This window comes from Gavialis gangeticus, unplaced genomic scaffold, assembly GCF_001723915.1.
Source record: "Gavialis gangeticus isolate Ggan-Ray unplaced genomic scaffold, GavGan_comp1, whole genome shotgun sequence".
Classification (NCBI taxonomy): domain Eukaryota; kingdom Metazoa; phylum Chordata; order Crocodylia; family Gavialidae; genus Gavialis; species Gavialis gangeticus.
Genome location: NW_017729033.1, coordinates 89,341,527 through 89,354,582, shown reverse-complemented (window position 1 = coordinate 89,354,582; position 13,056 = coordinate 89,341,527). Strand labels below are relative to the sequence as shown.

General features: G+C 41.3%; 1 protein-coding gene across 1 annotated transcript in view; it reads right to left on the bottom strand.

The window, feature by feature from the left end:
- STPG2 (sperm tail PG-rich repeat containing 2) overlaps positions 1-13,056 on the bottom strand; it is a 744,920-nt gene that overhangs the window by 526,483 nt on the left and 205,381 nt on the right. The window contains exons 8-9 of the mRNA XM_019526495.1: positions 10,627-10,786; positions 4,825-4,991 (exon numbers count right to left, since the gene is read on the bottom strand). Of these exons, the coding sequence (XP_019382040.1) occupies positions 4,825-4,991; positions 10,627-10,786 (327 nt within the window). The remainder of the gene's footprint in view (positions 1-4,824; positions 4,992-10,626; positions 10,787-13,056) is intronic.

Sequence of the window (13,056 nt, the reverse complement as noted above, 5' to 3'; positions counted from 1 at the left end):
GCAGACTCTAGCCCACCAGGTAGAAGCCCCTCACCCAGGTAGCTGATACCAGTCACGTAGGCAGAGGGAGCAGGTTTCCCCCCTCCCTCAGGAATGTAGCCAGCTCAGGTTACCTAAAGAGATAGGGTAAGGGTGTGTCTCCTCTGCTGGGCCCATCCTAATCAAATTGTCACAGCACAGAGATTTTGGGGAGAAACAAAGATGGCTTCCTGCCACAGTGTCTGGCTCTATGGACTTCATACACATCCAGCTTTTTTAAATAGTCCCTAATCTGTTCTTTCACCACTGTTAGCTAGTCACCTCTTCCTGTGCTGTCAGGTTCAGTACTCTGGGATCTGACCTTGCCTGTGAAGACTGAGGTGAAAAAGGCATTGAGTACTTCAGCCTTTTCCACATCATCTGTCACTAGGTTGCCTCCCCCATTCAGTAAGGGACCTACACTTTCCCTGATCTTCCTTGTGTTGCTGACATACTTGTAGAAACCCTTCTTGTTACCCTTCATGTCCCTTGCTAGCTGCAACTCCAGTTGTGCTTTGACCTTCCCAATTTCATCCCTGCATGCCCAAGCAATACTCTTATACCCCTCCTTAGTACTACTGTCCAAGTTTTCACTTCTTATAAGCTTCCTTTTTGTACTGTAGTTCACTGAAGAGTTCCCTGATAAGCCAAGCTGGTCTTCTGCCATACTTGCTGTTATGGCATATGCCCCATATGGTAAGCTCCCCAACACATTTCTGTGTTCCTTTATGGTCCAGAAGTTGTTGCACTAAGAAGCTCAATGCTGTATTTAACAGTACACAGAGATTCATAATAGGCTGCATAACTTACACACACACAGATGTATTCCCTGAACTCTCACGCATTAGATCAAGTGCCATAAAAAGACACCACTCCCCTGCCACCAGGTTTCTGGGCTTGTGGAGAGCCCGGCGGGCTGGGTACTATGGCCTTGTATTGCGTTGAATATAGATAAGGGGTGGGGTGAATGGAAATTAAATGATCATTCAGAGTAATCCCGTCTGAAATCTATTCCTACAGTTCCTACAGCATTTTATACCAACACCAAATGAGTCCCTCATTGGGAATGATCTTGACAGAGAAGCATGGGTGAAGCTGAACAGACTGAAATCTGGATACGGACACTTCAAAACAATATTGTACAAGATGAACACCTTGGACAGCCCCTTGTGTGAATATGGTATCCAGCAAACAGAACAGCACTTAATGGAAAGCTGCAATCTTTACAAATGCCCAGAGAGGGTACATGGAATTCATACACTGAGTGATGATACCAGACAGTGGCTCATAGCTGGGCAGATGGAACAAGGGCAGGGGGCGGGCAGGGAGTTGGAAACAGGGGGTTTGCTGCCTTAGGTCACTGAGACCCTGGGGGCAGGATGGAGTGGGGTTAACCCAGTGCTTGGGCAGAGAAGACTAGCTCTGGCTTAGACTAGGCCCCTGCCCCACAAGGGGTGGGGGTGAGCAGGGTGCCACAATACTCCAGGGTAAGTTGGTGGAATGCGACCCACTGTGAGTCACAATGTGATGTAGTACAGATGTTCATTATGGTGATCTAACCTACAGCACTGAAGTCTGATACCTCATCCATCCAGGTTTATCTTAGAGTGGGATCTGCCATTTATAGAGCATTCTATACGCCCTCACTGTCTGTTCAGCTATGGCTGCAGAGCACTTTCAGCCTACTTACCATGCAATAAGTGTAACTTCTGTACCTGGTCCTAGTGATTAACAGTGACAAGAGGGAAGAAAGAGAAAAATCTTACAGCTTACCAGACTTCCAGCAATTTTGTGTTTGTAAAACATGTTTATTTTATAAATTCTGCTTCTGAAACAGCATGTCAAAAATAGGAAGGCCATGAGTCTGATCTGTATTTAACACAGATTTACAGAGCTATATAAAGCTCAAATGTAATTTAAATTAATCTTAGAGCCCTATTATACTGCCTGAATAGATAAATGGATTTTACTCTAAATGATCAGTATTAATGGCAATGATGTCCCATGGCTGGCCACATGTAACAAGGTATGTTCAATTGAACAACTGATGTTCATTTCAGGGAAAATTTATCAGTAATTTTCCCAATAGAAATCCTTCTAGGAGAGGGAGCACTACAGATGTTCAGTCCATAGCCACCCCCTCTCCCCTGCTCTCCATGCCTTTCCAACACCAAGTTGATCTACTCCATGAACTTGCCTCAGACTGGGCTCTGGGAAACAGGGTCAGAGAACAACTTCCTCTCCAGTCTCATAGCAGAGAGCACTGGGGAAAAGACCCCAGCCCCTACCCCAAATAGAGCAATATCCAGCTTGCTAAAGAAGCAGGGAGGAAAGATGGCTGCTCCTCTCCCCACCCAGACTGGAGAAGGGAGCTGGGCACTTTCCTGGCTTGGGGAAGGGGCCAGGGGCTGTGCTTTGCAGCTCCCTTCCCCACCTAGACCAAGAAGGTAGAGGAGCAGTGGGGCAAAGCCTCCCCCACCCAGAGCAGCTGCTTCTCTGCTCTGCTCCTGGACGCAGGGAGTGGAGCAGAAGTAGAAGCAGGGAAACCCCCATCCCCTTCTCACTCCTGAGACTCAGTTGCGAGAAACAGGTCGGGGGCTCACAGTGCTACTCCCAGCACTCTGCTTGCGGTCCAGGGCCTGGGACTCTTGTGTGAGCACTGTGCAGGGGATTTGTTCTGCCACCCCCAGGGAGAGGCTCCCTAAGCCCAGTTCCCCACTAGCTGACATCCCATTGCCTCACCACTGCTCAGCAAAGTGGAAGGGGCAGCGATTTAAAAGACTTACCCCAGCCCAGTTCCCCCTGGCTGGCTTCTCCTACCTCCCGCCTTCCCCCTTCCCTCCCCCTGAGCTGTATGGGCAAAAGTTCCAAAACCTTAGTTACAGTGAAACAACATAGATATTCTCTTTAGATACAGTAATCTCTCTCAGACAGATTTCGTAAAACTGATGGGAGACTTTGACAATGACAGCTTTCTAATTGAATCTTAAATAATACCAGACGCATGTCACTTCTGTTGTGATAAAAGTATGGATCATCACTGCATTGCCTATGTTATGTGAATGTTTTTATTGAATGCATGTTTAATTCTGGTATTCCTCTCTCTTTCCAATAATGTTCAAAGAAGAATGTTCACTGAAGGGATTTTTTTTTCCCCTGAAGACTAAGTACTACTCACATGACTATTTTCATGCCAAGACCTTTTCTCAGTCCTATTACCAACCTTCTCTGTTTTTTAGAAATATTTTTGTTTTAAATTTGTTGATTAATTGATGCCCAACTGTATTCTACTTAGGAATTGGGTGCTACTCCTAGCTCAGATTCATTATTTAATATATTTAGCCATATCCTATTCCATTTATTTTGAAATGTTCTTGCACTGTCTATTTTAAACAATTCCCACTGTTATGGCATATCTACTTAAATACCACCTATATAACAAAGCTTGAGCATTTTCTTCCAAAATGGTTTCATAATCCCTGTAACCAATAGTTATTTATTTCCCATCATTACTGGGCTGTCCTCTTCATTTCAATTACCCAGCATAGCTCAGTGTTAGTCTACCTCCTGCTCAAGCACTCATCCCTTTCCAACACTGTCATATACGCATAGAAAATTAGGGTTGGAAGGGACCTCTGGAGGTCATCTAGTCCAACCCCCTGCTCAAAACAGGACCACCCCAACTAGATCATCCCAGACAAGGCTTTGTCCAGCCAGGTCTTAAAAACCTCCAAGGATAGAGATTCCACAACCTCTCCAGGTAACCTGTTCCAGTGTTTTACTACCCTTTTAGTGAGAAAATTCTTCCTAATATCTAACCTAAACTTCCCTTGCTGCAACTTGAGACCATTGCTCCTTGTTCCATCATCTGTCACCATCGAGAACAGTCTAGTTCCATCCTCTTTCAAACCCTCCTTCAGGTAGGTGAAGCCTGCTATTAAATTCCCTCTCAGTCTTCTCTTCTCTAGACTAAATAAGCCTTGTTCCCTGAGCTTCTCCTCAGAAGTCATATTCCCCAGTCCCCTCATCATTTTTGTTGCTCTCTGCTGGACTCTCTCCAATTTGTCCACATCCTTTCTGTAGTGGGGCCCAAAACTGAACACAGTACTCCAGATGTGGCCTTACCAGCACTGACTAGAAGAGAATTATCACAGCCCTTGCCATGCATGCAACACTGCTCCCAAAGTAGCCCAGTATGTCATTAGCCTTCTTGGCAATAATATTCTGCTTATTGTCCACTGTAAGCCCCAGGTCCTTTTCTGCAGAATGTCATTGGAAACTGTGTATACAAATCTAAGGGCACAATTACCCCTCTCTGTTTCAGTTTGATTACATATCCAATTTAAACTATGCTAGGGTTAACTACTGTGACGTGGTAGACATATGTTGAGATAAGAATATGCCAGTATGAGTTAACTTGGTCTGAAAAAATTCTACCCAAGCATATAGAAGTAATATACCTACAACATTTTGATAAATAAAGCTGTATCCTGGTGTACCATTTTGGTGTCAAAATGCTTGAAGATTTCAATGAACATTTTTAATTCACAATTACTACAGAGAAGAGCTAAAGCCAGAGCTCTAGGAAAATAGGGAGATGCTTAAATATATTTATACAAGTCTATCATGTACTGATGTGTGTTTCTTGTTCAGAGTTCTCTTCTCCACAATGTATATTATATTGCAACATTGCAATATATGACATAAAATTATATGGTGCATTTTATTTGCACAGTATCATAATAAACCCAAGCTCCCAAGAAAGATTCTTTAACCTTTCTAACAAGTTAAATAGCTTTATGTTACCTGATAATCAATTTGTCCAGGAGTATAAAAAGCTTCTTCCCTTTCAAGAAAAAGTAAAGGTCGAGGAGCTGAAGATCCAAATGCTCCTTTCTTTGTACTCTCCAAGAAAGCTTTTTTAAAACTCTCTCTCTCTATGCTATAGTTGGAAATATTATAGAATGCAGGACCTGAAAAAAATCACAGTAGTTTTTATACAACTGCAACTTTTTATCGTATATAGTAATCAGAAATATACTTTTAATAGTACTTAAAATTGTTATACTAGCATACTATAATAAAATTGATTTAGCTAATGAGCACACAAAGTTGCTGCACATTTACTGAGCAGGGTTCTCTGCAAGTTACATATATTTCTGGACAACAGTTGGCTAAGGAATTCTGGTTTCCATGATGACTATAGTGATCACTCGCTTGTGAGGATTTTTGGAAACAAGATAGAGCCTGCAGCAGTTACAGCAGAAGTGCACACAGGCCTGTCTACATCAGTAAATTTATCTCTGAGTTTCCTAGCAACATGAAGCATAGCTCTCTACCTTCTAACATGCTAACAGAGAGTACCTACAAGTCTTATGGCTTAAAAGTGCTTTGACTCGTATATTCCCATGAACAGAACACAGGCCCAAGCCAACCAACCCTTGGGCTATATACAAACAAACTTGAAAAATATATTTTGGTGATTCACAAAACCTGCTAAAATCACAATCAGATTTAAAACCTATTTTAAAGTGGTCTTTTCTGGAGTACTGTGCCCAGTTTTGGGCTCCCCACTCCAGAAGGGATGTGAACAAATTGGAGAGTCCAGTGGATGGTAACAAAAATGGTTAGTGAGCTGGGGCACATGACTTCTGAGGAGAAGTTGAGGGAACTAGACTTATTTAATCTAAAGAAGCAAAGTGGGGATTTAATAGCAGCCTTCATACCTGAAAAGTGGTTCCAGAGAGGATGGAGTTAGACTGCTGTCAGTGGTGGCAAATGATAGAACAAGGAACAATGGTCTCAAGTTGAAGCAAGGGAAGTTTAGTTTAGATATTAAGCAGAACTTTCTCACTAAGAGGGTGGTAAAGAACTGGAACAGATTACTCAGACAGGTTGTGGAATCTCCATCCTTGGAGGTTTTTAAGATATTCAAAGCCTTGGCTGGGATGATACAGCTGGGGATCACCCTGCCTCGAGCAGGGGGTTGGACTAGACGACCTCCTGAGGTCTCTCCCACCCCTAATTTTCTATGATTCAATGACATCACTACATGAATCATATGTAAGCATACATCACCCTCCAAAGATAAGAAGCATAGTTTGAATTGCTTAGCCATAAGACACCTACATTAGGTCCTAGGACTAATTACTCAGGTATCCAGGTTGAGGACTAGTTACAAACCTCTTTTTTGATAAGGGGAAATTTCCTCCCAGAAGTAATGCACAGAACATTTTCACAGGACTCAGAAGAGAGGAGGTTTGACCCCAGTTCTCTTACGTATGTCAGAGTGCTCACAACTACAGCATACAAACATTTTGTGAGTCTCTCTCTCTCACGAAATTAAAAATCAGCAGGTTTCCCTTAATGCGTGTATTTTCAACTATAACTAAAAAGCATAAAATGTTCTAAAGATAATTTTTGCTGAAGTATAACTGATATTAAAGGAATCATCATGTGACGTCCCAGAGGGTTTTAGATGTCTTATAAAAGGGATACAAAGAAAAATGAAGCAATCTAGTAAAAAAAATTGCTAAAAGAGGTGATTTTTAGACTCTTTTTATCTTTTCAATTTATGTTTCATTAAACTATGGTGAAACATTCAAACAGAGATGTTATACTCTACATTTTGTGTTTTGCCATTTCAGTGAGATTTTCCAGAATAAAAGTTTAAAGTTACTGCTAAAAACTGGCTTCTGATGTACAACCTTGTTACTGCTGTACCATAAGGTAAGTATTATTATTTAGTTATCTAAAGCAACTGGAATAACATGCACAGTGTTATTATGCTTCTATGTGTGTACCTATATATGCTGTATGATGATAATCAGTGTAAATATCTTCTCTGCTGCACTGCACTGAATGCACATTCAAACAGCTACATACAAGAGAATCTCTGTACATCTTTCTAAAGCTGAACTACTGAGATTTTTAAAAGCCTCCATAACCTCAGCATTTCCTAATACAAACAACCAAACATATAAAGATTACCTCTGCCATATCTGTTGGTTTTTAAATGTGCTCTGTATAGAACCATTCCACTTTAGCCGTGTGAATTCAAGTCAGAACATTTCTAGCAGCAGTAACCATAATGGCAGCACATACTCCCTGAACTTCCTTGTGCCTTCAGCCATGACTACAAATGTGTGGAATTGCCCGAACACTTAGCAGACCCTTCACATAGGGATGAAGCTGATAGACTCTGCAGCTAGGGCAAAGGAAAATGGGTGTGTGCAAAATCCATCTTGAAGAGCAACTGTTACAGTTCAGGTAACTAACTATTCTTTTTCTTTTCCTTTTTTGTGCATATATCTATCTGTAACAGGACCCTTAACCCATTACTAGGGAGACTGGGTGGTTTGGGGTCTGCTCTTACTGCTACCTTTCCCTCCTCCCTCCCCCCTCCCCTTGCTACCTTCATTCTCCATCCTCACCCCAGCTGGTGCAGCCGTGGCTCTTCCTGTCTGTTTCCCTAGGTCGGCCCTTCCCCCCATCTCTCTTGCTCTAGATACACACACTCGTTCACTTAACCTTTATTATGTGGTCTGAGTTGGTGGGCTTCCAGGTGCTGCCACAGCTTGGACACCAGCCGATGATGTGAAACAAGATGGCCACTGAATCCAGGTGCCAACAGAGCCTGACTACCCAGAAAGTGCAAGTGAAGGGTTATGTGACCTAGAGCCTGCTACAGAAACCCATGCCTTGGACTAGTGTGGGTCAGTCTGGCTGAGGGAACTAGTGGGGACAGAACCTTCCCTGGGAGGCACAAGACCAGGAGCACTGATTGCTGCAAGGGGAACTTGAAAAGAAGCCTGAGTAAAGAGAGTCTGCAGACCTGCACAGGAAGCAAGCTAAGTCCCTGGTTTCTATTTTGTTTTCTTTCTACTTGAAGCATGCCACACAGGAGTGAGCTGAACCCCTGCAGGACATTTATGTGCCTGGGCATGGGCATTGGCATTTTGGAGCTCTTCATCTTGTTTCCCAGAGGACCAGCTGGTGGCTGAAGAAGAGGTGAAAAATACTAAAAGGGGTAACTGGGGATGCCCTGAACTCGAAGCTCAGCCAAGTGTGCAGAGTATAAGGACTGGGTATGATCTGGGATCACTAGTGTACAACATGGTAGATATCATGAGTTTTGGCACCTGAGGTCATGAAGCATGACCCAAAGCTGAGCCAGAAACCAGTGGCCCTGAACAGTGGGGCCCCGAGCTATACAGCTCAACTAAAGTAAAAGTGAGATGCAGCCAGGGAGCTGCAGATCAGACAAGGGCCTGTTTCTTTAAAGTGTGTTTAACCTTCTGGATAGCCTCCCCTACTGAGTGTACACCATGAGATGGCAGGAAAAAATGCTAAAAGGGAAGACAGAACAGAAGGTACTGACACTAGAAAGCCTCTAAACGCAGGAACCCCATAGTGACATCCATGGGGTGCCTATGCTTTCCTACTGCCAAAAGCCCTGAAGCCACTGTAAGGTATACACTCATGACTATGCTGCTACTTTGCAAATATCTAGAACAGAAGTTTTCTTCAGAAATGCTACAGATGTAGCCTGGACCCTGGCAGACTGAGGCTTTTTGTACAGAATCAGTACATGGTCTACTGCATAGCAACAACAATGCATGAAGCTATCCATCTAGATATTATTTACATCAATACTAACCAAAACGGATCCTGGTGTTCTTTAATTTTACAAAAATCTCCAATTTTCAGTTTTAAAAAAGTAAACTAAAATCCACATTTTTCTGTGATTAATATGAAATACCACTAATACTTATACATAATATACATATAAACACACACACACGCACATACATATACACAAACACACACACACACAGTGGTGTTTCATTTTAATCACAGAAAAATGTGGATTTTGGGCTCCTGACCAACAAGCCACAGACAAGTATAAAAGTCAGGTCTTTTTAAGTAAAATGAGAATATTTAGTGTACACCCAGCATGTACAGCCTCTATTCATCCTTTTCAGGCACGGGGTTTTGCGAAGATGACTAGGTGATACTTATTTTTTAAATCAGATTATCTACCATTGCCAGAAAATACAGGTAAGCCCTTAAATGCAACCATCGCTTTGCAGAACATGGTGCCTGGGGCTCCTGCCATTAAAGCAGCTGATCTTATAGCTACTGAAAAACAGTCTTTGATGAAAGAGATGGGAGAGGACAGGTGGCCATGGGCCCAATAAGACACCCCAAAAGTGCTGCAGGCACTGATTTTTAATTCCAGGAAAGGACCAAAGTCCTAACTGGCAGATATACTACCATTAATCTTTTCAAAATTGCTCATCATCAGATGAACAAAGACTGAAAGATTTTTGGATTGGTGGGTGAATTGCTGGTATCGTAGCTAGATGCAGCTTTGACTTAGTCCTGCTCCTTTGAAGTGCAGTAAATTATCAAGAATGGCCAAGATATTTGTTCTGTGATTTCTAGTGGCTTGTTACTAAAAGCCCAAATCAAAAAACTTTTCTATTTCACTATGTATGTTAGGATGGCACTTTTGTGTCTCTCTATCGTTAATTAAAAATACTCAGCATGTCTTAAAACTGACATGGGTAGCTAGATTTTACCCTTTTTTTTTTAAAAAAAAGAGATTCTTAAAGCATTTGTCATCAGTAGACACAGTTTGACCTGCAGAAGTTCTGTGGCATTCTAATTATAACCTTGTAGGCCAATCTCGTCAAGTGTCCTACAGCAGGACTGCCCAACTTCTGAGCAGCTGGCGGTTGCATGCTGTCAGGGTCACAAGCCCTAAAGCCACAAGCCATGCAGGTCACATGCTGTTGGAGGCCTTCTGGCCCCCCTCCCTACTATGCAGGCAGCACAGAACTACAACCACCACCACATGGCCCCTCTTTCACTGCACTACCCTGCCTTGGAGACCCCCAGCTGCACCAGCAGCAGCAAGAGCAATGGGGGGATTGGAAACTGGGCAGGAACTTTTGGGCTACCAGCTCAACCACCCCACCCTACACTACAGCAATAGAGGGAATCCATCACCAAAATATATAGCTTTACCTGGTTGTCATGGGGGATGACCTTTCCAGACAGGAAGGAATGAAAGAAACTTTAGAAGCAATTGCTATTTTGCTATAAATATGTAGTATGCATCAGTCTAAAAAGAGACCTAGTCTCCATTAAGTGAGTGAATGGGCTACTCTTCTGCTACTAAACAAATACACAGCCTGTCTTCAGAGAGAGACCTTATTTAACAATAGCACAAATAAAACAATATATACACATTATAGTCTACAGATCCAATTCAAGCTGTGTTTATGTTAGTCAAGAATTCTTCAAATTCACTAAATCCAACAGGTGTTCATAACATTGATCATGCACCAAATTTGTACAATCCATATAAAATTACCCAGAAACACCGAACTAATACAACTTTGAAAGGGAGGCTACATTTGTTTTCCTCTGGCCTCCTTCCAAACTCCTGTATAAACAAATAAGTGTGTATATTTTGTCCTAATTTTTACTGTATTTTAATATTACTTTTTAAGATTAATAGATAACTTCTTAGAATATCAATCTTGTTAATATTGGGGTTATGTAAACTGAATACCAGCAATATTTGGATTAATTGCAAACCTGGTGTTTTTTCTAGCCTGGAGTCTTGGGTGAATCGAACAGCAGTTTGACCAAATGGGATCTTTTTCATTCCTGATATTTTCTTCAAAGACTCAAGAGCTGACCGTGGTTCATTGTATGTGCCAGGAGCTGGTGTGATTGATTTCACAGGTACAAATCTCTAGTGAAGCAGAGGAAGAAATATGCCAGTGACAGCCTGCAGCTCATTTAGAAACTATCTGGGCAGAAAGTGCCCACATTAGTATAGCACCATCAGGGAATTAGGAAGTGAAGTTAATTTAGATGTTGTAGTAACTAATATTTTGAATCATATCTGAATGTATAGGGCCTGATTTTTCAAAGATGGGTATATGCAATTAAAAGCACAAACACTGCATGTGTTTCTAGAACGACTTTTTGTGCACACACAGGCAGTTATATATCTTACAAGGTGCACAGGTACGCACATGCAAGAGTATAATAGATAACAAGTAGTTGCGCATGGCCATGTTTGAGAATAAGGCCACTCATATACAGCTTTTATTATTATAGTCTATACAGCAAATGACTTACATACATCACTGACTTGAAATATTACAGAAAGCTAAATAAAAGTACATATACAAACACAGCCACATCCACTGCCAGTCAGCACTACATCACAAAACCACACAAAAGGGGGAAATATTTTAGAAAAGTACACTGCAATCGTCTCATAATTCCTTTGTAAAAGGACATACTTTCTGCCAATAACAAACGGATAGAAGACTCCTTCCAGATCTTACCCAGAATTTCCTGTATAAGGGTCTATGTGGTACCCAGTTTATTTATCTTAAAAAGATTATATCAAATATTACATCTGAACCATACAATTATCCTCCTACCCTAAATTATGAAGCAGTTTACAAGTAACTTGAAATGATGCAAGGAGTAGAGACAGACATAACATTTTAAATAAGTTTAAAAAGTCTTCAAAACATTCCCAAAGGCTTATGTACAGATATACAGGTGGAGTAAAAACCTCTGAAGCATGACACAAACGTACCTTAAGGAAACAGGTACTATTTGTAGCACTTTGTTCCACCCTATGCCTGTATGGTAAAATCGGTAATCCAGAATCCCACAAGGAAGTGCTCTCTCTCCCATCTGTTCTTCCAGAACTCTGGGTACTGCCAACACCACCAAAGCTGGAGACCCTCTGCCCCACTGGTGGAACTAGGATACTCCATAGGGCAGGGCAGACTGGGGCACAGGGAGGGGAGGTCAATTTACCCTGGTCCATCTGCTCTGTGGGTGGAGAGAGGAGCAGAGCCACAGGTTGCCACACCCTTGCTGAACTCCATGCTGGAAAACATGCCACTGCATGTGGCCACAGTGATTTTGAAGCACTCCATCTGGGAGGCATGACAGGGAACAGTTATGAATCTAAATCTGCATTTAGCATCAAAATAAAAATGAGCTATCTTCAGAGGTTCTGTCTCCCTTTCACAACTATAAAACAATGATTTTTTTGACAGCCAAATTTGCTTAACCTCTGAAAATAAGTCAAGTAATTCTGGTACCAAAATATAGGTTTGTGTGTTTTATTTGGATATCCCCGTTAGCAATTTTAGTCATAAGCATACTGGTAAAATAATCATCCCTAAAATATGTAAAAATCTTAGAAACATTTATCCTGTGATGAGAAATGATTAACAAAGTTGTAAAAAATAAATACGCAGAAGTATGCAAGGTAACTCTCTACATAATTTTAAAAATGTATGTTGTAGTTCATTTTTATGCTCTGTCAAACATGAGAACAGAAGAAAACTGTGAATAGACTTCTTAAAGATTCTAAAAACATTGTACCCTGTAAACTTTAAAGTTATGTACATCCATCATGGATTTATGTCAAAATCATTAACAAAGCTGCAAGTTGTTTATGTCTTTGAAGTTTATAGGTTACAGTAATTACAGTTAAGCCCATTCAGAAAATCTTCAATTGTCAGAAAAAGAGAAGCCATCCTGATGGCCTGATGAATAAAAAAAAGACAGTCCAGCAGCCTTCTAAAGAGAACCTTCCATAAAGTGTTCCAACAAAACTAGAAAAGAATGTATGTGAATTTCTAGGTCTGTGGGGATATCTGGCTCAGATTTTCCTGAATAAGATAAAAATGTGATGGATTATATGCATTGGAAAGACATATTCTGGCTTGCCTACACTGCCGTTGGAGAAGGAAATAAATATAAATGGAAGGCGAAGAGGCTAAATGAAAGGGATAAGAGGGAAAAAGAACATTTCTACTTGTTTAATGTCTATACATTATATATGATTAAAAAAATTAAGAATGTACATTTTGAATTCCCAGACTACAATTTCATCTCAGGTTTGTCACTGGGATTTACCCATGAAAATACCATTATTATTCTGCATGGTTTGTTCAGGAAGAATATATTGGGGGGGGGGGGGGG